Genomic DNA, 22,052 nt, shown 5'->3' with positions numbered 1-22,052 from the left:
GCACCACAACTACTGAGCCTGTGCTCTAGAGCCCGCGAGCCACAACTACTGAGTCCGTGTGCCACAACTACTGAGTCCGCATGCCTAGAGCCCGTGTTCCGCAAGAAGAGAAGCCACCACGGGGAGAAGCCCGTGCACCACAACGAAGAGCAGCCCCCGCTCGCTGCAGCCAGACAAAGCCCGTGCACAGCAACGAAGACCCAACGTAGCCAAAAATAAATAAATTAATTTTTTAAAAAAGATTCCACCAAATGAATTAACAAGTTCATTTAGAAGGACAAGAACTCCCACGTTAAAAAAAAAAAAATCATCTAGTGTGCTGTTTAATAGGCAGAATCTGTGGGTCCCACCTGACTTAGTTCTAGAAAACCAACAACTCCCTAGGTAATTCTAATGCAGCCGTTCCCCTTAGACAGCTTACCTACTTCAGTCCTCCACAGGACACCTGACTGCCTCTTCACACTGGGGACACTTGGCCACACAGGCTGCACTTGCTGACCTCCCAGGCTCAGGGACCCACCTCTGTCTTCCCAGGCCACCCCACCTGCCAAGGTGGCCTCAATGAATACTGCTAGGTGACTCTCATCATCCCCAAATAAGGACTCCTACTAAACCAACCTGGGTTCAGGCTGCTCTCACGAGGAGCCCAAGGTTTTCTGGGCTGGCTCTCACCCACCCAACTTTGGAGCAGGAAGAATCACGTTCTACGCGTCAGTATCATCAGCCAAGGCACACAAACGGTCTCCTAATACACAGCGAGGGCCCAGCAAATCACGTTTAAAGGCCGCTTTCATCTCATTCTTCCCAGGGTTCAAAGATTACATAAAACTACTACAACAGCATTTCTAATCATGCCCTTAGTATGTAACCATAAACAATAAACACTCTTAGGCGGTAGTCAGAATATGGTGCACTGTTTGTTAAATTTCTCCTGAAACCTAGAGGGCTGAGTCTCTAAAAGTTAGAATCCCAACCATTAAGCACCCCAGAAATATATCTGATTTTTCTTGAGTGATTCAGAAACAGTGCTCACTGGAACCATATATTGTCACTGTCCTCCTGAAGTCCATAAATGAGGGGAGTTTCTGGTTGATAGACTGTGGCATCTTGGCTTAAAAGTAAGAAATGTACTGGGCCTATACCCAGAGAAAGCCATAATTCAAAAGACACATGTACCCCAATGTTCGTTGCAGCACTATTTACAATAGTCAGGTCATGGAAGCAACCTAAGTGTCCATCGACAGATGAATGGATAAAGAAGATGTGGCAAATATATACAATGGAATATTACTCAGCCATAAAAAGGAACGAAATTGGGTCATTTGTAGGGACACGGATGGACCTAGAGACTGTCATACAGAGTGAAGTAAATCAGAAAGAGAAAAACAAATATCGTATATTAACGCATATATGTGGAATCTAGAAAAATGGTACAGATGAACCGGTTTGCAAGGCACAAATAGAGACACAGATGTAGAGGAAAAACGTATGGACACGAAGCAGGAAAAGGAGGGGGGCAGGGCAGGTAGGGGGAGGATAAACTGGGAGATCGGGATTGACCTGTGTACACTAATTTGTATAAAACAGATAACTAATAAGAACCTGCTGTGTAAAAAGTAAAACAAAATTCAAAAAAGAAAAGTAAGAAACGTAAACTCTGAAATAGTCTAGGCTAGAGAAATGAAGCTGAGACGGAGACGGCAGGGCGCGCGGGAGCAGGACAGACGCCACCCTGTGTGGCTGACCGTCTCACCCCTCCGGTGAAGCCGGCTGCCCGGGGCCCCCCGCACATCCTGCATGGAGCACCTTCTTCCGGGTGATCTGGTTAGTGTCGGTCTGTACCTCAAGTTCACAGGAGCATATTAAAAACAGAAGGGGGGCAATCACGCTCCTTGGTATTTTGCCAAACGAGTTGAAAACTTAGGTCCACACAAAAACCCACACATGGATGCTCACAGCAGCTTCAGTCATAAATGCCAAAACTGAGAAGCAACCAAGACGTCCTTCGGTAGGTGAACGGCTGTGAATGGCTAAGTATAAACGGTGGTCCGTGCAGGCAGTGGCGCACTCTTCAGCACCGGGAAGAATGAGCTGTCAAGCCACGAAAAGACACCGAGGAACCTTCAATGTGCACTACTAAGTGACAGAAGCCAGTCTGAAGAGGCTCCGTGATTCAACTATACTCCGACATATGGAAAAGGCAAAACTGTGGAGACAGTAAAAAGATAAGTCGTTGCTGGGGCTGGAGGGGAGGGAGGGGTGAACGGGAGGCGCGCAGAGGATTTTGGGGGCAGTGAAGATACTCTGTACGGTACTGTGACGACGGAATTGTGTCCTCATACATTTGCCCAAACCACTGAAAGTCCAACATCAAGAATGAAGTGGAAACTCCGGGCTCTGGGTGACCGTGATGTATCAGTGTCGGTGCACTGGCGGTTCACGGATGCACGGCTCTGGTACGGGTGTTGATCCTGGGGGAGTCTGTGCACGGGGCGCAGGGGTAGATGGGAACTCTCTGTACTTCCTGCTCAATTCTGGGGAACCTAAAGCTGCTCTAAAAAATAAAGCCTACTGAAAAAAAGGGAGAAGTGTGGAAGAAGAATAAATATGCTCTTCTTTTTTTTTTTTTAACTAACTGGTTATTCTTAGGGACTATTGTTTATATGTTTATGGAATCGATGTTTTCCCCTTTGACTGGTACTATATTTAATTCTGCTGAGATCAGAGGGTTGCCATCACCGGAAGTACAAAAGGGCAGTTCCAACAACAGAAAAGCAGTTATGATTTAACTCCTGGGCAGGTTCCACCATGAATACAAATACAGAAACTCAGGCCTCCTCAGACCTCAGCAGAAACATGCCAAGGTAGTGATGGGAGGATGGGTGGGGGACAGGTCTAAGGAAATGAAGAGGAGAACGAGCCAGAAGTTTAACAGACAGGTCTGGCCTTGATTTCTTTTTCTGAGAAATGGGTACTTTCTCTGGTACTAAGGAAATCTCTCATTTTAGAGTGTAAAAGTAACTCCCGTCAATTATAAGATGACACCAGGAAGCCTGCCAACAGGCTTCCCAGGTCTGCCCCCTCCCTCCCTGCAAGACAAGGAGCGAGTCATTTCTTTGCAAAACCGGGTCCCTGGTAGCCACTGGGCCACACACCCACAGGGGCCAGGGGGAGCCTGTGTTGCTGCCTCAGCTCCCAAGGCCACCTGTTCAATACACCTCCCCCACCCGAGGAGCCCCAGCTATGCAGAGGCCCAGGCCAGGTGCTACTCTGGGCCAAGGGCCATCTGACCATCTCAACTGGATGGCTGAGGATGGCCGTGTTCTCAACTCCTACCTGGAGCCCAGGCACAGACGCCAGGCGCAGGGACACGAAAAGCCAGGTCCACCCTGTCACCTTTTCTAAAAAATGCATGCATCTGCCAGACAGAAGGTGGGAATCATAATTACACATTCCGCCTTCCTTAAAAAACAAGTCCAAACGCTGAGAAAGATACTCTCCAATTTCTCATTGTTTGTGGCAAAGGCTGAAAAATAGAAGCCAAGCTGCTGAAGTGAACGGGGAAGAGGTGACCTCACATGTCACAGGTCCTGCATCAGGAAGACATATATCCAACCAAACTCAAATCTAACGAAGACTGGATAAGTGAGGGAAGTTCTGGAAGGACACTACCAATTTCTGCTTCGTTAATGCTGCTTCTTTCTGCATTGCTTGAAACTTTTAACAGTAACGTACAGGGTCGTTACTTTAGAAATTGTATGCCCATTTAATTAGTTCATTTTTAAACACAAACAGCTGGCCAGCCTGGACCCGAAGGAGCAAGGGCAAGGTAGCCCTTGGCAGGCAGCCCCAAGGGCACGGACTGGATGACAGTGGCTCAGCGAGGTCTGCTGCACTGGGGGCTTCCATACTGACCCCCAGCCTCCTGAGCACTTCAGGGAGAGGTGCTCCGCCAGCCCACTGGAAGCAGAAGCTGGATATGGACAGTGGACATGCGAAAAGCCGCGGGGCCCTCAGAGGCCTGCAGAAGGTATCCAGGGGCCAGGGAGGCCAAGACTCAGCCCCAGAAAAGGAGGTGAAGGCCCGGTGGAGTAAGAGGGCAGCCAGCAAGCCTCCGGGTTCCTGCAGGACAGGGAGGGATGCAGGTGCTAGAGAACACCTCCTCTGAGAGCAGCGGGTCACGCTAAGCTGCTGAACAGGGCACAGAACTGCCTCGCTCCGGGGCTTGAAACCTGTGCTCTACAGCACGCGAAATCCAGATCAGCGTCCCCGGGGCTAGCATACGGAAACACCCTTCCTGCCCAGCCCCACCTACTTTACAGAGAAGTGAAACAGGCAAGCAGGGCCCTGAGAAGCCAATACTCCGGCTGCCCAAACTTCTGAGTTCACTTGCTCATGGCCTGTTGGGAGCCAAGAATGTGGCCTAGAGCTCGGAACCCTGTGACTCTCACTGACGTGCTCAGATCAGTGGAAGAGGCTGGGAGCAGGGGCAAGGGGCAGAGAGCGACGCATGCCTGCGAAGTCAGGGTTTTCGTTTTTTTGGGTTTTTTGGTTTCTTTGTTTTGGGTTTTTTTTTTTTTTTTTTTTTTTGCTATTTGATGACAGGAAGAGGCGGAAGCAGACTGGGGTGATGGCTAAATCCCTCTAAAATGAAAACCCTTCATCTCCCAAAGCAAACCATTCCCAAAACTTCTGCTGCTGGAAGAACGCAGCAATTGAGAAGCATGGGGAGAGTCTGACTGCTAAGAGCATCCATTCGCAAACAGGCTTCAATGTTCAGACCAAGTACTTGAGCCAAAGGGCAAGCCTCAACGTCCATGTCTGTTCCAGGCAAGGCCTATGAACCCGAGAGAAGTCCAGGGAGCTGCTCCCTGGTGGAGGGAGAACCCCGCCCTAAGAGGGCAGCCAGGCTACGGCAGGACCAGAACGAGGTATGGGGACGCCAGGGGCTGCTCTCCTGTTGCTGAGAGGTAACTGTCCCACCAGCAGCAGCTCTAGATTCTCTGCACAGGAGGGGCCTGGGGACACGACCAGCGGGCAGGAGGGGCTGGCAGCCTTGCACTGAAGCTGTACTGAGATCATATGTTCACGTGGAGGGATTTCTAAAAAAGCTGGTGAAGATCAGGGGAAGACTAAGCGTCCCTCAAGCATGAGTGGCTCTAGTGTCTAACACACTGTGCTTTGGGAAATAGGCACTCAAGTGACTGCCAAGGTGGTAAGAACCAAGAAACTGACAGGACCCTTCACGGCTTCAACGGCAGGCGCGTCCTCCAAGCAAGGGTGGATCTGGGCCTGGACGCTGGTCTCCTCACTTTACAGAGAGCGAAGGTAAAAACAAAAACGCGGATGGCACACCTGTCCTACACAGAGCGGCCCCAGCTGGGCAACTTGGACGTGCGAGCTGAGCCCTGAGCCCAAGCAAGCTTCCACTTGTTTGTTCCCTCAACGCGTAACGATGACTGGATGGCAGGCCCATTTGAAGGCCATATGGGCCTGATCTGACGTCAAATGCTGCTGAGTGGGACACAGAAATGTTACTGGCAATGAGGGAGAGTACTCAAAGCAACAGGCGACGTCCCGGTCCTTCGGGGTAGCCGAAAGGGGGGCCCAAGCTGAGGCGGGTGTGGCTGCTGATCAGGAAACAGGGCACATCATGGCCACACTGTGGGCAGAGCAAGCCCAGCTTTCAGTATGTGCCCCGAGGCCCATCCCTAGAGCTCAGCAGGGCAGAGCTCCTTCTCACGGGGGACTCTATGTGGCCAGCTCCAGGCTGAGCTACAGGAGGAATTTACTGATTTCACGACAGTGATTTTCAAAAGTGGACATGGAGAGACAACAGCTAACAACCTTCATAGTCTCACCAGCAGCAACCATGTTTTAATCCCACAGGCCTTTCCTAGACACTGTCTCTACTATCATCCTGTTAACGTTCTTCCCGTTGTAGGAGCTCAGAGAGGTTAGGGGTTCCCCACAGTCCAAACGTTAGTAGATGGAAGCCAAAACAAACCCAAGACTCACAACCAAGCCCAGGCACTTTCTATTACAGCCTTAGGAAAGGCCCTCAGAAGCCAGTATCCCAGGTGGTCTTTCCCAAGTATCTACGGGGCCCACCCTGCTTATCATCCAAGGTCAGATGCTGGCTAAAGCAAGAGCTGGGGTGCACCTGAGCACCCGTCCTTCAGTGGGCCCACGGTGGATGCTGGCAGGGGCAGAGCTGAGAGAGGCATTCTCTGTTGCCAGATTGGCCGTGGAGGCCCCAGGGACTGCATCTGAGGACAGATCAAACAGGAAGGGACAGAGTGCCTGACTCAGTCTGGTTCAGGGCCCTTCTGGACAAACCTGGGGCCACCTGTTCAGGCCACTCTGTCCAGCAGCCTACCGAGGGGTCACCCGCCACCCTGTCCTTATCATAGCCCCTTGTGCACAGGAGCCAACCCTCCTCCAAGTACAGCCCTCCTCTTGGGCACGAGACCACCAACTCCACTTTGGTGCCAACCTCTTGCCAAGTCCAGGTAACACATTTTAAACTCCCTAGTGGGATGAAATCACACAGCCGCTGCAGGAAGGCAGGGGGAGACAACAACAACAAAAGCTCTGGGCAAGCAAGGCACCTCTGTAGCTGTCCTCGAACTCACTGTCTCTCCGCCATCCGTGCTGAGAGGTTGGTCGGAGGCATTGCAGGACACACTCGCACCCCGTTTTGCAAAGCTGAGTTCAATTCTGAAAACCAGGGCTCCCGTGCTCCTGGAAGGACGAGCAGGTCCCACAGAGAAAAGTTCTGTTGGCCGTTAAACGGCTTTGCGTTTACAAATTCGCAACAGCTCAGTCCAGCACCCAGTTAAGGAATCGGAGCACAAAATTCACTTGGCCTCATCTTTCCTTATCAGCCACACCGGACCCTTATATGGCACAGCCTTTTGGATGGTGAACGGGCATGTGGATATTCTTAGCCAGACAGCAAGCTAAGGGAAAATGACAGGGACCCTGCAACATCTGTAAGTACCTGCAGGTTTATTTCTTCTCACAGTTTATTTATTCGTGACTTTTCCAAAGAGGGGCTGCCTGCTTTTCCATCACCCAAATCTGAGCCCCAACCCTGCGAATGTCTTTAGAGAGATGCATATTTTCACACTAAAAATGCTTCAGTTCTGGGCTTACATTTTAAACCTATATTCTCATCTCTTCCGTTACCACACCCTCGTTTTTTCCTGGCGAAGCCTTCAGAGTTTAAAATCCATGGAAGACTCTTCTTTTAATTCTGTCAGTATAAGGCAATGTTGGAAGCATAGCTCTGCTCTCTCACACTTCCCCCACGTGAAAGCGGGTTTATGACCACAAACATTTTGTATTAATAAATGTCTCAGCACACCCACGCCTGAAAATCAGATTAAAACCTCATCCTCAACTAGAATTCCTTCCACAGTCTACGACTTCCTTGGAAAACCTCTCCAAGCCCAGCCCCTCCTGCCTGCAGCCTCAGAGCTCTCAGGGCTGCGGATTTCCCTGTATACTGCTGGCTCCTTTGGACTTTGACCCTCACCACAAAAGTTGAGTCTGAAAGGCCAAAGAGCCGCAGATTTGGCACCAAACAGGTTTTAGTTAAACACATTTCCAGGAAAAGGCATACTTTTGGAGAAGCACAGAACACTCAGGCCTTTGAGACTTAGTATGGGTCACCCCTGAGTTTTTTCTAGTTTCAGTGTTTCTTCCTCCACAATGTCCGGCCCTCTGGAAGTCCCAGCAGAGTGTCTAGGTCAGAGGCCCAGGCATGCCCTTATATGTACCAAAGGCTTGCGACAGCAGGCCTGGGGTGGGTATTATTATTCCCGGAGGGAACTGAGGCTCTAAAAGGTTAGGTCACCCACGGCCAGAGAGCTAAATGGCAGAATGGATCAGAACCCAGGCCTGGCTGGCTTACAATCCGTTGCTGTTGGCACTTTGGTCTGACAAGTCTCGGGTCCCCTGCGGCCCGGCGGGGCAGCTCCAGATGGAGGGTCTGGAATGACCTCCTTCCTTCTCTCGGCGGTCCTCCACGAACTCCCCCGGGGAGCCCCCCAGCCCCAGACCTCCGGCTCCGGGCCGCCCGTCCCACCCACCCCGGTAACTGCGCCTTCTCCTCTCCAGCCCCTGCCCGCGCGCCTGGCGGGGGCGGCTGCTAGCGGGCAGGGGTCCGCCCGGCCGGGGGCGCCTCGGGGGACGGGGGAGCCCGCTCCGCACCTACCTCGTCCCCGAAGCGCACCACCTTCTGGCCCGTGGGCCCGCGCAGGCCGGGGAAGCGCGCCAGCTCCTCGGGGTCCCCGGGGTCGCGGGGCGCCGAGACGCTCGGCGCCACCAGGCACCGGTCGATGATCTCGTCCTGCTGCGCGGGCGGCAGCCGCGCCCACTCGGGCCCGTACTTCTCCCGGATCTTCTCCTTGTCCTGCATGATCTTCCTGGCCATGGGGCTCAGCGACGAGAAGTAGGTGAAGCGCTTCCGCTCCCTGTCGTCCAGAGGCCGGTTCCCGCTCATGACGACCGAGCGCGAGGCCGCGATCGCCGCCGCCATGGACGCCATGCCCGGCAGCCCGCCGCTCCCCGCCCCACCCCTCCCCGCCCCTCCCCGCCCCGCCCCGCCCCGCGAACGGCTCCCCTCAGCGGCCCGGAGCCCGGCGCCCAAGGCCCCAGCGACCCCGGCTCCCGCCCAGTCCCTGAAGCCGCGCCCCCCGCGCCCGCCCAATGCCGGGGACCCCGCCCTCCGCGCCACCGCCCCCGAGGGTCCCGCCCCCTGTGCCCCGCTGCTTCCGGGAACCTAGCGCTCCTCGGCCCTCTCCCCCCGGGAGCCCCGCCCTCCGCGCAGCTCCCTGAGCCGCCGTCTCGCGCCTCCTTGCGTCCTCCGAATCCGCTCTCGCAGGGCTTACCGCGGGGCTCCCGCTTTTCGGGGCTCCCCTCGGCCAGCGCCGGAGGTGGCTGGCGCGTCCCCAGGTCCGCGCCTGGCAGCCTGACGGGACTGCTGGGGGTGACCGCCATAGCGCCACGTGGCACTTGTTTGACAAAGGAAACTTTTTTCTCCCTCCCAAGTGCGGCATTTCTGGTCCGAGCCACCGGCCGCCTTATGCCTATTGTATTCCCTTACCCTGCCGAGCCATCCTTTTCGCTTTCTTTGAGCTGTGTCCCAAACCTGGGCCGGGGTCCTGGCGCGGTGAGCTGATGGAAGGGGGCTGGGGGTTCGGGGCAGCGAGGGCGCCAAAGGTACGAGCTGGGGAGACTGGACTGGTGTCTGGAGTGGCGAAAGAAAATCCGTTTCCGTGCCTCCTAAAGAGAGGAGTAGAATGAAGTGCCGGGTAGCTCTCAGTGCCTTTCCCTAAACGGGAGTGCGGAGCTGCCGGCAGGCATCTGGGGCCGGCGGGCTGGTGCACCTGCACTTCGTTTTGCTTTTGCAGGTGAAGACGTTTCCCCCCCCCACACCCCCCCGAGCCGGCCGCGGGGCCTTTGCTTTCTTTCGGAATCTCAGAAATCATGAGAACTCTAGGCGGCTTGATGTTTGCAAACCAACTGAATAGCGGCAGAAAGTTTTCCTAGGCAGGTCAGCCGGGCCATTTCGAAGTGTGTCCCAGGGCACAACGATTAAAATTATACAGAGCCCTCATCCGCTTTACCTTCTGGCTGGTTTGACTGTAACGGGTCTCAGGGGAGAATTAAATGTCCACATTTAAAACAAAAAACTGCATTTCAGCTGTTACGTAGGGTCATTGCCTCTGAAGTAACACTTGGATAATTCTGAAACTTATACAGTGTTATAAACCAGTGTTACCTCAAATAATAACAATAAGGCACTTGGATCATTTGAACACAGTCACAGACATAACTTGCAGGGTTCTGCAAGTTTTAAATGTGAGATGGCCTTATCTTCTGGCCCAGAATTCCTTAGAAAATATTTTTAGAATGCCATAAATGTGACAAGCTCTGCAATAAAACATATTGCTCTGAACAGTGTAATCGGCATACCATATTGAAAAGCAGTGGGAAAAGCCACCAAATAATAGCCTGGATTGCACAGTATTTGAAGGTTTGTTTATGAGGCCAGGAGGTTGAGTTTTTTGGTACTATTCTTTCTCTAGATAAGTCTATTTTATATAGGCTCAGTACACCAACCTGAATTCTACTTTCTCACCTCTAAGACTTGTTTAATAAGGTGGGTGATGTTCAAAGATGTATTTTTGAAATTTAATTAACATCTTCAAGGTTGCTTTGAAAGTCACATAGAAAGGGTTCTGTGCTGTTAGAAACGTGGCTGCATGTGGTTTTCACAGCAATTGCAAAAATAAATGTTGATCGCAAAAGAAGCACAACCCAATTAAGTGTTTCAGATCAAATATAACTGATTACTAGAGAAGCCATAATATAAATATAGTATGAAATAAATCAGGGACATCAGCCAAAGTATGTAAAATCCATGATCTCGGTGATAAGGGGTAACTAAAAGAAAATTGCTTCCAGATTAAAAGAAGACACTCAGGGGAATTAAATGGCTCTGACAGATGACTTTGCTGAAATTAGGAGATAAATGGGCAGATAGATAGATAGATATTCACTCCAGAGAAGAAATAAAGATAGCCCAACTCCAAATATGTAGTAAAGTAAAATAGTGGGGTGATTCTAGTGCTAAGCATCTTCTTAGGCAAGAGTTTGGATAGAGGCAGGCTGCCTTGTCCTTTGTGGATTTGGTTTAGCCAGTGGGCTCTTCACAAAATGAAGAGACAAGCACGTGGTCACTGACCCTCTGAAATGCTTTAAAACCTTGCACTGTTCCAAAGAGCATTCCTTTATTCATCAACATTTTATTGAGGCATTTGGTGTTTGTTCCTAGAAGGCTTTTCTTGGGAACTAGCGCAGCGCGAGACATAGCAAAGAGTGCTTTAACTAAGGTTTAAACTGTCTCTCGGTGTCTTGAACTGTGGAGCTCTTTCTTGGCCAGTGTCATTTCAGCTATTTTTCTCAGAAGGGTTCTTGAGTCCCCACCAGAATGTAAACTCCACAATAGGGAGATCCTTATCTGTCTTGTTTACTCTTGGGAACAAGCATGCCTGATTCAGAGTTAAGGGTTCAGTGACTGTTTGCTGAATGAATTATGAATGAAGCAATGAATGAATGTTGCATAGTTTACATTTTTATCCCCTCTTTACAGATAAAGATACTGAGCCATCAAAGGAAAAACGTCCACCTGAGATCATCCCCCATCACCCCTCATGTGATGGAACGGAGAGTCACAAAACAGAGGTTCCTTTGCCTTTTGTTACATCTCTAACATTAGATTAATGCGTCTAAGGTTAATTACTGGATTATTAATAATAAACTGGGTTTATGGCTACAGTTTATTAAAGCTTCCAAATTACTCATTAGTAACACACAGCACTAATTTTTTCAGTATAATAACTGAATACCCGAGACGATCACCAGCATTTCCATTATACGTCTGACATCTCAGCTAACAGTTGCCGGCCTGGAACTCCTCTCCCCAGGTGAGCCAGCACCTTTCTTGAAAAACCTATTGACAGAGACGCAGACAGCAAGGCCATCCCCCAGGGTTGGAGGCTGCCCTGCAGGCACCTCTGGGAGAGACCCGGGGGCTGCCAAGATTCAGTGGCTTTGGGGAAAAGGCCAGAGGCAATGAAGTCGGGTGCTCCTGAAGTGGGGTGCCGTGGTCAGGCACCTGGCCACCACAGAGGTGCTCAAAAGCTGTTGAAGCCTCAATCCCTTCATTTTTGATACAGGGGCAACTATAGCAGCCTTCAAGGGTAGCACGTCAAATGAGAGAGGTGGGTGACACGTACGAAAGGCCCTCCCTCAGCCAGTTAGTACAAAAGTCTGTTGAATGAATTTGTCCCAGACAAATCATTTGTGAGCCCACTGCCCCCATGAAGACACTGCCAGCTCATGGAAAACCATAGGGCACGCGTTCTAGCCCTGCTTCTAAGAGCCGAGTGACCAGCCGTGACATTTTGCAAGCCGGTTATTGAAGCTCATGGTGAAATTCCAGGCACTGTGGCAAACAGATGACAGTTTGGGGAAGGGAATCTGTTGGTGACACGGCAGGCAGTCAGTCGGCTGGTAGATAAAGCCAGCCTTGCTTACTGACGCTTTCAGCTTGGATGCAGGCAGGCTCCCTGAGGACGATGATTCATTCCTGCACCTGGTACTGGTTATTCCAGATGCTGCCCTGAAAGAGGCCTGTTCCCTGTTCTTCGCTCCCACACCCAGAAAGAACAGGAGATGGAAGAGAGTCGGCCTGGTGTATTTAGAAGCCCGACTTCCCTGTATGATTGGAGGGCAGTGTTCTTGACCAAGACAAAAAAAAGAGATGCAGCAAGAAAGAAAAGACAAGGAGATGATTTTACAAATCTACTACAGGCAGGAAATGTGCTTGGAGTATTTTGAAGGGTTGGGTTATTTTTGCAATTGTAGGGAGAGTTTTCACTGACACAACCATGGTCCGTCACCACGTCCGGGCAGGTGTGAGGCACTCCCTGTGCCTATAGGAACAGAGTCACCCTCTCTGGGTAAGGCCGCATGATCCACGTGGGGCTCAGAACTGGGTCCTTCCCTGTCAACACCATACTTTACATAGCAAAGACAACTGGCTTAACTGCTCTGTGAAAAATGCTGAAAGACCTCTTGAAAACGGCAAGAAGACCCTACCTGTGCAAAATTTTCCATTTAGAAAAGCCTCTGCAATTTTTAGTCCTTCTTAAGAATATAAATAAGTCCAGAAGCAATTGTTCACTTTTTCCTCACCTGGAATTCCCACCCCACTGTCGCCAACTATAGAAACTCCATCCTTAAGACCTAGCCCAGATGAAGTCCTTATGATCTCACCCACACCGAAAAGAAGGTAAGTAGGCACAAAAGAGACAGTTTGTCTCCTTTATAATTTGATCTCAGGTAGACCTTTTTATTTTAATATTTATTTATTTATTTTTGGCTACGTCTGGTCTTAAGTTGTGACGCGAGGGCTTCTCTAGTTGCGGCGTGAGGGCTCCAGAGCACACGGGCTCAGTAGTTGCAGCACGTGGACTTAGTTGCCCCTTGGTATGTGGGATCCTAGTTCCCCAACCAGAGATCAAACCCACGTCCCCCGCATTGGAAGGTGGATTCTTAACCACTGGACCACCAGGGAAGTCCCCCTCAGATAGACTTTTGTGTCCTGGGAAGAACAATGCCAACATTTTTGGCATTGTACATGTGTGTTATGGACTGTAGGTCAAATTCACATGTTGAAGCCCTAATTCCCAATGGAATGGTATTTGGAGGTGGCATCTTTGCGGGCTGATTAGGTCCTGAGGGTGGAGCCCTCGTGATGGCATAGTACCCTGATAAGAGGATACAAGAGAGCTTGCCTCTCTCCCTGTTCCCCACCGTGTGAGGACACCATGAGGCCATCTGCAAACCAGGAAGCAGGCAGACACCGGATCTGCTGGCACCTAGATCTTGGACTTCCCGGTCTCCAGAACTATGAAAAATAAATATTTGTTGTTTATATCCTTATAGCGGCCTGAAGTCAGACAATGTGGAAATGGCTTCAAATTCATATAAAACCTTTGGCTTCCTGAGAGTGTATAGATGTAGTTAGAGAGAGGATGAAGGAGATACAAAATGGCTGATGGAGAGGAGAGCTAAAAGTATGTTGCCATGGGGACTTCCCTGGCAGTTCGTGGGTAGGACTCTGTGCTCCCAATGCAGGGGGCCCGGGTTTGATCCCTGGTCGGGGCACTAGATCTCGCATGCATGCCGCAACTAAGAGTCTGCATGCTGCAACTAAGAAGTCCATGTGCCACAACTAAGACCCGGTGTCTTAGTTGTCTTATAAATAAATATATATAAATATAAATATATTTATAAATAAATTTATATTTATATATTTATAAATAAATATATATATACATTTTTTAAAAGTATGTGGCAATGATTTATTGATTGAGAAGTAAAGAGAATTCCTCCCTCTCTGTTCCTCTAAACAATCTGCTCTCAACTTGTACACACATGCTCCCAGATGCGGAATGTGTTTTTCTTCCTTCTATTCTCTTCATGTCAGCTGCCCTGACATTTGTCAGATGGGCTCCTGGCTCTTGGCTTGTGGATGTCACCACTTTGGGATGTGTAGATGGTTGTCCAAGCTCCCTGGGGGAGTTCAGTAGAACGCCCTGGACCTCTCTGCCCCACGGGAGACACTAGCCAGCTTGCTCCTTACCTCTTTCATTGTTAGCCAGAGCTCAGGCACTTGGTTAAAACTTTATGAAGTTAAAAAGACTGACTTTCGGGGACCATAGTATTTTCACTCTGTGGTCCCTGTTTGGATTTGATCTATGTCCTTGAATCTTTTAAACTTGAAATATTATCAAAATACCAAGATGCCATGGAGAATGAAAACGACTATGGAAAAATGAAAACGGTTGTCTGTTAAGTTTCTGTGATTGTGTTTCAGTTTTTAATTTCTTGAAGATGTTGTTTAAACATTTGATACATTAAAATTGTCAAGTACTGTGAGTCACTCACATTTCCAAACAGAGAGTGAGATGCTACTGAACACTGAAAATATGAAACATATGTGCTGTTGTCAGTGAACCTGACCCCGTCTAACCTGCGAGACAGGAAGTAAAGGAGAGCAGCTCCCGCCTTTGAGTGAATGACAGTCACTGGCCAGTGCCCAAGGGGAACCCTTAATAAATACTTGTCAGATGGATGAGAGGTGGGTGGAGAAGGGAATCTCACCCACAACTTGGCGCCCAACCTGTTGTGATACAGCTCACAACTTCATCCCAGAGGTCGACTCAAAAAACGTAATGGTCTTCGAAGTATCTCTTCCTCCTTTTCCCAGTGTCCCCACCATACACCAGGTCCCATCATCCGTCCTGGCGGGGCCGGCCTTCCCAACTGCAAGCCACTCCCTCCAAGTTGCCTCTGCCGGCTGCCTTCACAACGCCTCCAGTTGGGTGTCTCCCATTTTTTTTTATCGTGATATAGTTGCTTTACACTGTTATGTTCAGTTTCTGCTGTACAGCGAAGTGAATCAGCTGTACGGATACATACATCCCCTCCTTATACCTCCCTCCCACCCACCCCCCCATCGCCCCCATCTGGGCCATCACAGAGCACCGAGCTGAGCTCCCTGTGCTATACAGCAGCTCCCCCCTAGCTAGCTGTTTTTTTTTTATTTTATTTTATTTTTATTTTTTTTGGTGGTACGCGGGCCTCTCACTGTTGTGGCCTCTCCCGTGGCGGAGCACAGGCTCCGGACGCGCAGGCTCAGCGGCCATGGCTCACGGGCCCAGCCGCTCCACGGCATGTGGGATCTTCCCGGACCAGGGCACGAACCCGTGTCCCCTGCATCGGCAGGCAGATTCTCAACCACTGCGCCACCAGGGAAGCCCTAGCTAGCTGTTTTACACATGGTAATGTACATAAGTCAAACCTAATCTCCCGATTCATCTCACCCACCCCTTCCCCCCAACCCTGTGTCCACACGTCCCTTCTCTACGTCTGCGTCTCTACTCCTGCCCTGTAAATCTGTACCATTTTTCTAGATTCCACATAAATGCGTTAATTCACGGTATTTGTTTTTCTCTTTCTGACTTACTTCACTGTGTATGACGGACTCTAGGTCCATCCACGTCTCCACAAATGACCCAATTTCATTCTTTTTGCTACCACTTTAGGCCCAAACTCTCTCTGGCAGTTCACCTTCATCCGCATTCCTAGCTCTGTGCCCAGCCGTCTGTTTGGTTAGGAAGTCTTTCTTCCTCATGGTCACATGTCCAAATGCTACCTATTCTTGAAAGTTTGGTTGAAATGCTATGTCACTGACCCTTACTGCATCCCCTCTCGCTGTAGTGTGGTGACCGTAGCATCCACGCCCACCAGCACACCGTGGGTATTGGCGTGTGTGACTCCGCGGAGCCCATCGTGGTTACACAGGTGGCTGCATGCCCGCCTACGGGTGAGCCATCCGCTGGGAGCGTCCCTGCCCGCCTCCACCCCCAGCCCCGCCCCTCTCCCTGCTGGTCCAGCACCTACAGACTGTCACCCTTCAGTGACCTCCCTCGGTCCCTGGAAAAACTGTTAGGCTACAACCCCAGAAATATGGAGAGTTCTGATTAAGCTGTTTTGAAAACATCATACAACAGAGGTCAGAGAGAGGTCGGGAAAAGGACATTGCAGAAATATTAGTTATGTTTTTATCGCAATAACCAAGAGCTAGATGGAACCAACTATTGCACAAGCTCTGCATTCTCCTCTAAGCCAGAGTCAGAAACACAGAAGCCAAGCTTGCTGTGTATCGTACATTTGGGAGCAAAGTCAAGGAATTTTCCAAAGCTTAGCTCATCTGTTTAATAGAAACTTTCATCTAAGAAGCTCTGCGTGCTGTAAGCACGTTAGCACCTAGGTCCTGATAACACCCCTGTGAAGAAGAAGACAAACGAAAGAAAACACACCAAGCTCATAAATATACAGAACAGATTGGTGGCTGCCAGAGGCGGGGGTGAGGGGAGGGCAAAGGGGCTGAGCCCTCCTCACCCTCTTTGCCCAGCGACTCCACTTAACAGTACCGCATTGCATATCCCCATCGCAAGAAAAAAGTTTTTATAACTATGTAACGGTGACAGATGGTAACTTGCCGTATTACGGTGATCATTCTTCAATGTATAGAGATAGTGAATCGTTATATTGTACACCTGGATCTAATATGTCAATTATACCTGCATAGAAAATTTTTTAATAAAACATTTTAGGGGGCTTCCCTGGTGGCGCAGTGGTTGGGAACCCGCCTGCCGATGCAGGGGATGCGGGCTCGTGCCCCGGTCCGGGAAGATCCCACATGCCGCGGAGCGACTAGGCCCATGAGCCATGGCCACTGAGCCTGCGCGTCCGGAGCCTGTACTCCGCAACGGGAGAGGCCACAACAGTCAGAGGCTCGCGTACCGCAAAAAACAAAACAAAACAAAACAAACAAACAAAAAAAAAAACATTTTAAACAGAGGGAAGTTACATGGCCTTCCCCCAATGGTGGGGAAACTAGAAAAGACAGAGAAAAGGGATTTACTTGCGCTCGGGGAGCAGAGTGGCGGAGACGGTGTCTCACGCTGGCGGGCCTCGCGGCCTGTTCCTGGACGTTCGTTCGTTCACTCGAGCGCCGTGCGCCAGAGCCGGGGCGAGTCGCGGGAAGCAAGCCTGGGCAGCAGCTGCCCTCAGCCAGCTTCGCATCTAACAGGCGTGGGCAATGTAACCAGGGGTGGGGCTAGGCCAGCGGTCTCCACGGAGTCCTCGGCACGCCTGGCATTCCTCGCCACAGCACCTCGTGAAGGAGAGGTTTACCGGCCAGGACACGGACGCCCAGCGGCGGCCCACCGGCACGTGCAGAGCAGGAAGCCAACACGCTGCTGCTTCCCCGGCGCCCGTTCACCCTGCAGCCAGTGTCCCCCCAACTCACGGGACCCGCCTCCCGTGGGCAGCCCAGCCCTGGCCTGGGCCACGGTGCCTGCTTTTTCTCAAGTGTCCTCCGGACGCCCCTGGAGTCTCTCCTTGCTGGAGAGACATGGTCCCGGAGACATGAAGACAGGCTTCACGGCCTTGGAGGAGACCACAGGACGGTCTCCAAACTCCCAGCCAAAGAATAAGCCAGCTGCGCAGGGCCACACAGCAACCAGGGGGCTCTCCAACATCCCCCGCAGGTCCACCGGTCTCCACCCTGGCCCGCTCGCACCGGGAGTCCACTCCATCACTCTCCTCCCTCCGCCCTGCCTGCCTCTGCCACCTCCATCACGATGCTGTCGGCTACTCTCACCCCTGCAGCCTGAGCTCCACACGTCAAAGCTAAGCTTCTGAAACCCACAAAAACAACAACGCCTCTTTTCTCCTACGTACACGTGGAGCCTGGTACATACAAGTCAGAAACATCTTGGATATCAACTTGCCTGCTTTTTCTGGGTTGAGAAAGGCGATTGGCCCTTCATTCTAATGGGTGCTTTTACATCTTCTCCTCTGTGGGGGCCGACGTTCCCCAGCCGGAAGACTGTGTCTGCCCCGGTGGACGAGGTCATGGGCTGGGAAGACAAAGCATGTCTTCATAGAGGCAGGGTGTGGGATGTGGAACAAGGCGGCCCGCAGCCCGGTACGGTCTCCACCGTTGGTGCAGCATAACATGGACAAATTTCCACATCTATAAGGTACTTCAAGGAGCGCCTGGCACAGATTAAGCTCTCAAAGCTATTAGGATCTCAGAATTAAATTCCGTCACCAGAGCAGAGTGGAATATGGGTGGGTGGCACGTGTTCACAAGGAACACTGTGTGGAGAGACCTCCACGCTTGAGGACCAGAGAGGAAGTTCTGGGAGCTGCCAGATTTCAGAGGAGATATGAATGGGCTGTGAAGGGTAGAGAAGGAGCAGGAAGAGCTTGGGATCCCGGGAGGAAAGAGTGGGAGGGAAGGGAGGGTGACTGTGGGAGAGTGGAAACCAGGCCAAGGAGGAGGGCTGCCATTGTGGAGAGGGAGTGGGGAGCAGAGCCTCGGTGCCTGGAGGAGCTAGATTTGGGAAGGAAACATGGAGTGCAGAAGCCTCAGCGGTCCAAGGGGGACCCCGGCGTGCCCTGGAAAAGCCACCACTGCGAGGACTCCCATGGTCTCAGAACCATAGGCAAGAGAGATGGCACCCAGATGGGCTTTTAGATCATGCGGCCTCTTACCATGGAGCCTCTCGTGTCTTCACCCAGACCAGGAATGTCCTTACTTAGCCCAGGAGGCTGAGAAACCAGCAAGCCCTCTGTGGCTTAGCTGGCAGCACCTCTGAAGGCCAGGGAGCTGGGCCCAGGGAGACAGATGAGAGTGATGGCCGTGGCAGCCTGATGTGGAGAGGGGTGTGGGGTACACAGGGTTATTCTAGAACGGCTGGGTGTTCGCACCTTGCGAGGGACCAAAGCTGCCCCTCCATCTCCAGGGATAAAGATTCTTTGTTGGCCAAACTTTAGTCAGACTCCTGAACCTTCTCCTAGGCCCATCTGGGGACCTCTTTGTAAGATCCAGTTTCAGCAGGAACCTTGCTAAGTCAGTTTAGCCAGAACCCCACCCTCCATATCTGATAGGGTTCCTCACCACTCCCTCTCCACATCCCCCAGAGGATCTTTGGCCATAATAATCATTTTCCACGCATGGGTAATTGTCCATCCACTGGTCCCCATCCTGGTCCTTGCTATCAACTCCCACTTGCTCATGTTGTATTTGGAATTGAGCCTTGTTCTATACTGAGGTGTCTTTTCCCCTATTGCAATAGTCCCGAATAAAATCTGTTTTTATCCCTTTAACTGGTGTCCAGCTCTGGTTTTTCTTTGACACTGGCTGGGTTCTCACCCTCTGCCCAAGATCCTTCTCTGCTTCCCCCAAAGCACTGGGGCTGCTGTGCTGTCACCGTGGTCCCTTCATCACTCAGATGTGTGTGGGACATTTCCTAGCTGTTTCATCTCTTAAAAGTAGACTGAATTCCTCTCTATTTCCTTATTTATTTCATTCTTTTTTCTCACCACTTTCAGATTCTTGTCATCTTCCCCTGCCCTCTGGCCCTATAAGACAAGCCCCTTCGAACACACCTGGCTGTTGTACTCTGTCCCCTAATTGCCAAGCCTCAGGGTCCCCCTGCTGAAAGAGACAGCCAGGCCTGGTGGCTCTGGACCTGGTGGGAAACTCTCTTCTCTCAGGCTTCCACTGCTGTGCTGCCATCCTGGATTTGTTTCTGCTTTTCTCACCATGCCTTCTCTGTTTTCCTATTCTTCTCCAAGGCCCAAGCCCTGGCCTTCTGTTCTCTCATCATCTTCCCTGCCTGAGGATTACCTATAGCACTGACTGCCTCTCCTCCAAATGCGTTCCTTGGGATTCCAAGGAATAGTGAGTGAATGCTGTCCCTCAGCAGCTGAAACTCTGCATTTCCACCCCGCTTCCAGGCCTGAGGCTGAGGACCAGTGGACCACATTTTGAGTAGCAAAGGTCTAAAAAGCAAAATGCCATGCAGAAATCTAAATTCCCTACCTAATGATGTAATGAGCATTAGGGCTTCCCTGCAGCATAAGGGGATCTAGAAGACGGGGGATGGAGGAGCCGGGAAGGTATGGGGAAGAGATGGTGAGAACGGCCACACAGCATCCCAACCATGATTTGAAGACGTTTGTGCTGTGCGGTCGAGTGGCAAAGCCCCCGCCGCTTCTCCTCCCTCTGACTCAGGCAAATGTGCTGAATACACAGCCAGCCACCCTGACATTCACGGGTCAGAGCAAGAGGGCAGGCAGAGGGTCATATGCCCTGTGTCTCAACAGCTAAAATTTATAAATCAGAGTAACCAGCTATTTAAAAATAGATGCTATAGCCTCCTAACTTGAAAACTGTACCTTCTTAAAGACCTGGAAGACCATGTTTGAATTTAGAAGTTTTAGAACCCTTGGAGTTCGTTCCACGTGAATAGGTGGCACAGGGTGGCACCCAGGTACCTTCTTTGCCCTCCCAGCTCTGACTGGCACTGCTAAGGGCCTCGAGTGCAGGCATGTGGACACCTTGACCCGTCCATCTGAGCTACGTCAGCAAAATACTATCATATCTGTGCTTAATTCCTACCTGTTGAATTATCGGTGCTTAGCAAAAAAAAAGAAAAGAAAAATTAACGGAGGGGGCAGTGAGGGTGATGTTCCGTGCCACCCTTTCCATAAGCATGTGCCTGGAGTGTGTAGAAGAGAGGAAGATGCAAATCTGCTGTGTTCTCTGTTAGTCTTGAAGGGTAGCAGAACCTGCCACCCTAAAACACGCTATTTTGTCCTAAGGATTATTTTGAGCTGAAGGCAGTTGGAAGAAGGAGATACCAGAAAAGCTCCCTGCCCTCCCCCTATTTGCCTAAAAGCAGGATGTAAATTTGCAAAGCTGTCCCTCCTCACCTCCCTACCAGAAAAGACAAAGGCTAATTCCCCTAGACAACTTTAGACCCTTATCCAGGGACAAAGCTTGGACTCAGGTCTGCATAACAAGCCTCACTCGTGTTTACGGTGCTTTTCCAGGTAACCTCCCAAAACTCTTCTACCCCACACCTTTCTTTCTTTTGTCTTTAGCTCGAGATGGTATTTAAACTGGAGTTCTAAGCCACCTTGGAGAGTTTCTCATTTTCCCCTGGGTTTCTCCCAGGTATACCTGAGGTATACATGTTAATAAACTTCTGTGTGCTTTTCTCTTGTTAATCTGCTTTTTGTTGCAGGGGTCTTAGCCAAGAACTCAGAAGAGTAGAGGGAAAATTCTTTTCCCTCTTTCACAGTTTCAATTCTTTCTTGTTTGTCTTTCATAGAAGAAGTGTTTGAAAATACATCCCCCCCCCTCAAATGGCTTCTAAATGCAAAAAAATCTACCTTATGTACCTGGACATAAGAAAGTGCAATCTATCCCCATGCTGGAAGAAAAAAATATTGTGTTTTAATGTTGTTGTTGGACTTCTGGAGAGATGGTTTGTCAGACTTCAATATGGCATTCAAAGGTATTTTGGACTCTGCTCAATATTTACCTTATACATGGTTCTCTATAATCAGAACAGTGTTTTAGAAATTATAGCAGAATAAGATGACCCAGGAGAGCAACTGGCAACTTGGGAGACCAGTTCGGGGGCTGTTGTTCCTATAACAGCATGGAGGTCTTGAGTAGGACCGGGAGGCATAGGTGTCAGAAATCAGTCAGACTTGGTAAAGCCCATCTTTCCTTATTTAAAAAAAAAATATTTATTTATGTGTTTATTTATTTATTTTGGCTGCGCTGGGTCTTAGTTGCAGCACACGGGATCTTCGTTGTGGCACGCGGACCTCTTAGTTGCAGCGTGTGGACTCCTAGTTGCGGCACGTGGACTTCTTAGTTGCGGCATGCATGTGGGATCTAGTTCCCCGACCAGGGATGGAACCCGGGCCCCCTGCATTGGGAGCGTGGAGTCTTACCCACTGGACCACCAGGGAAGTTGCAAGCCCATCCTTCTGAACAAATCTAATCAAGTCATTGCCATGCTTTAACATCT

General features: G+C 50.6%; 1 protein-coding gene and 1 long non-coding RNA gene across 5 annotated transcripts in view; one reads left to right on the top strand and one right to left on the bottom strand.

The window, feature by feature from the left end:
• C2H1orf198 (chromosome 2 C1orf198 homolog) overlaps positions 1-8,581 on the bottom strand; it is a 33,546-nt gene extending 24,965 nt beyond the window's left edge. For 2 of the 4 annotated variants that reach the window (XM_067025740.1, XM_067025737.1), the window contains exon 1: positions 8,222-8,581. In XM_067025740.1, coding sequence (XP_066881841.1) covers positions 8,222-8,554 — 333 coding nt within the window. In that variant the 5' untranslated portion in view covers positions 8,555-8,581. The remainder of the gene's footprint in view (positions 1-8,221) is intronic. The other 2 variants (XM_067025739.1, XM_067025738.1) reach the window with 1 other exon arrangement.
• A 1,515-nt stretch (positions 8,582-10,096) lies between these two features.
• LOC131750634 (uncharacterized) lies at positions 10,097-13,776 on the top strand. Its single transcript, XR_010839027.1, has 4 exons — positions 10,097-10,171; positions 11,165-11,256; positions 11,405-11,498; positions 12,189-13,776. It is a non-coding gene; the product is annotated as an uncharacterized lncRNA (long non-coding RNA).
• Positions 13,777-22,052: the final 8,276 nt, after the last annotated feature.

This window comes from Kogia breviceps, chromosome 2 (genome assembly GCF_026419965.1).
Source record: "Kogia breviceps isolate mKogBre1 chromosome 2, mKogBre1 haplotype 1, whole genome shotgun sequence".
NCBI lineage: Eukaryota > Metazoa > Chordata > Mammalia > Artiodactyla > Physeteridae > Kogia > Kogia breviceps.
Note: the sequence above shows the minus strand (reverse complement) of the source record. Positions and strands in the feature narration are given on the sequence as shown.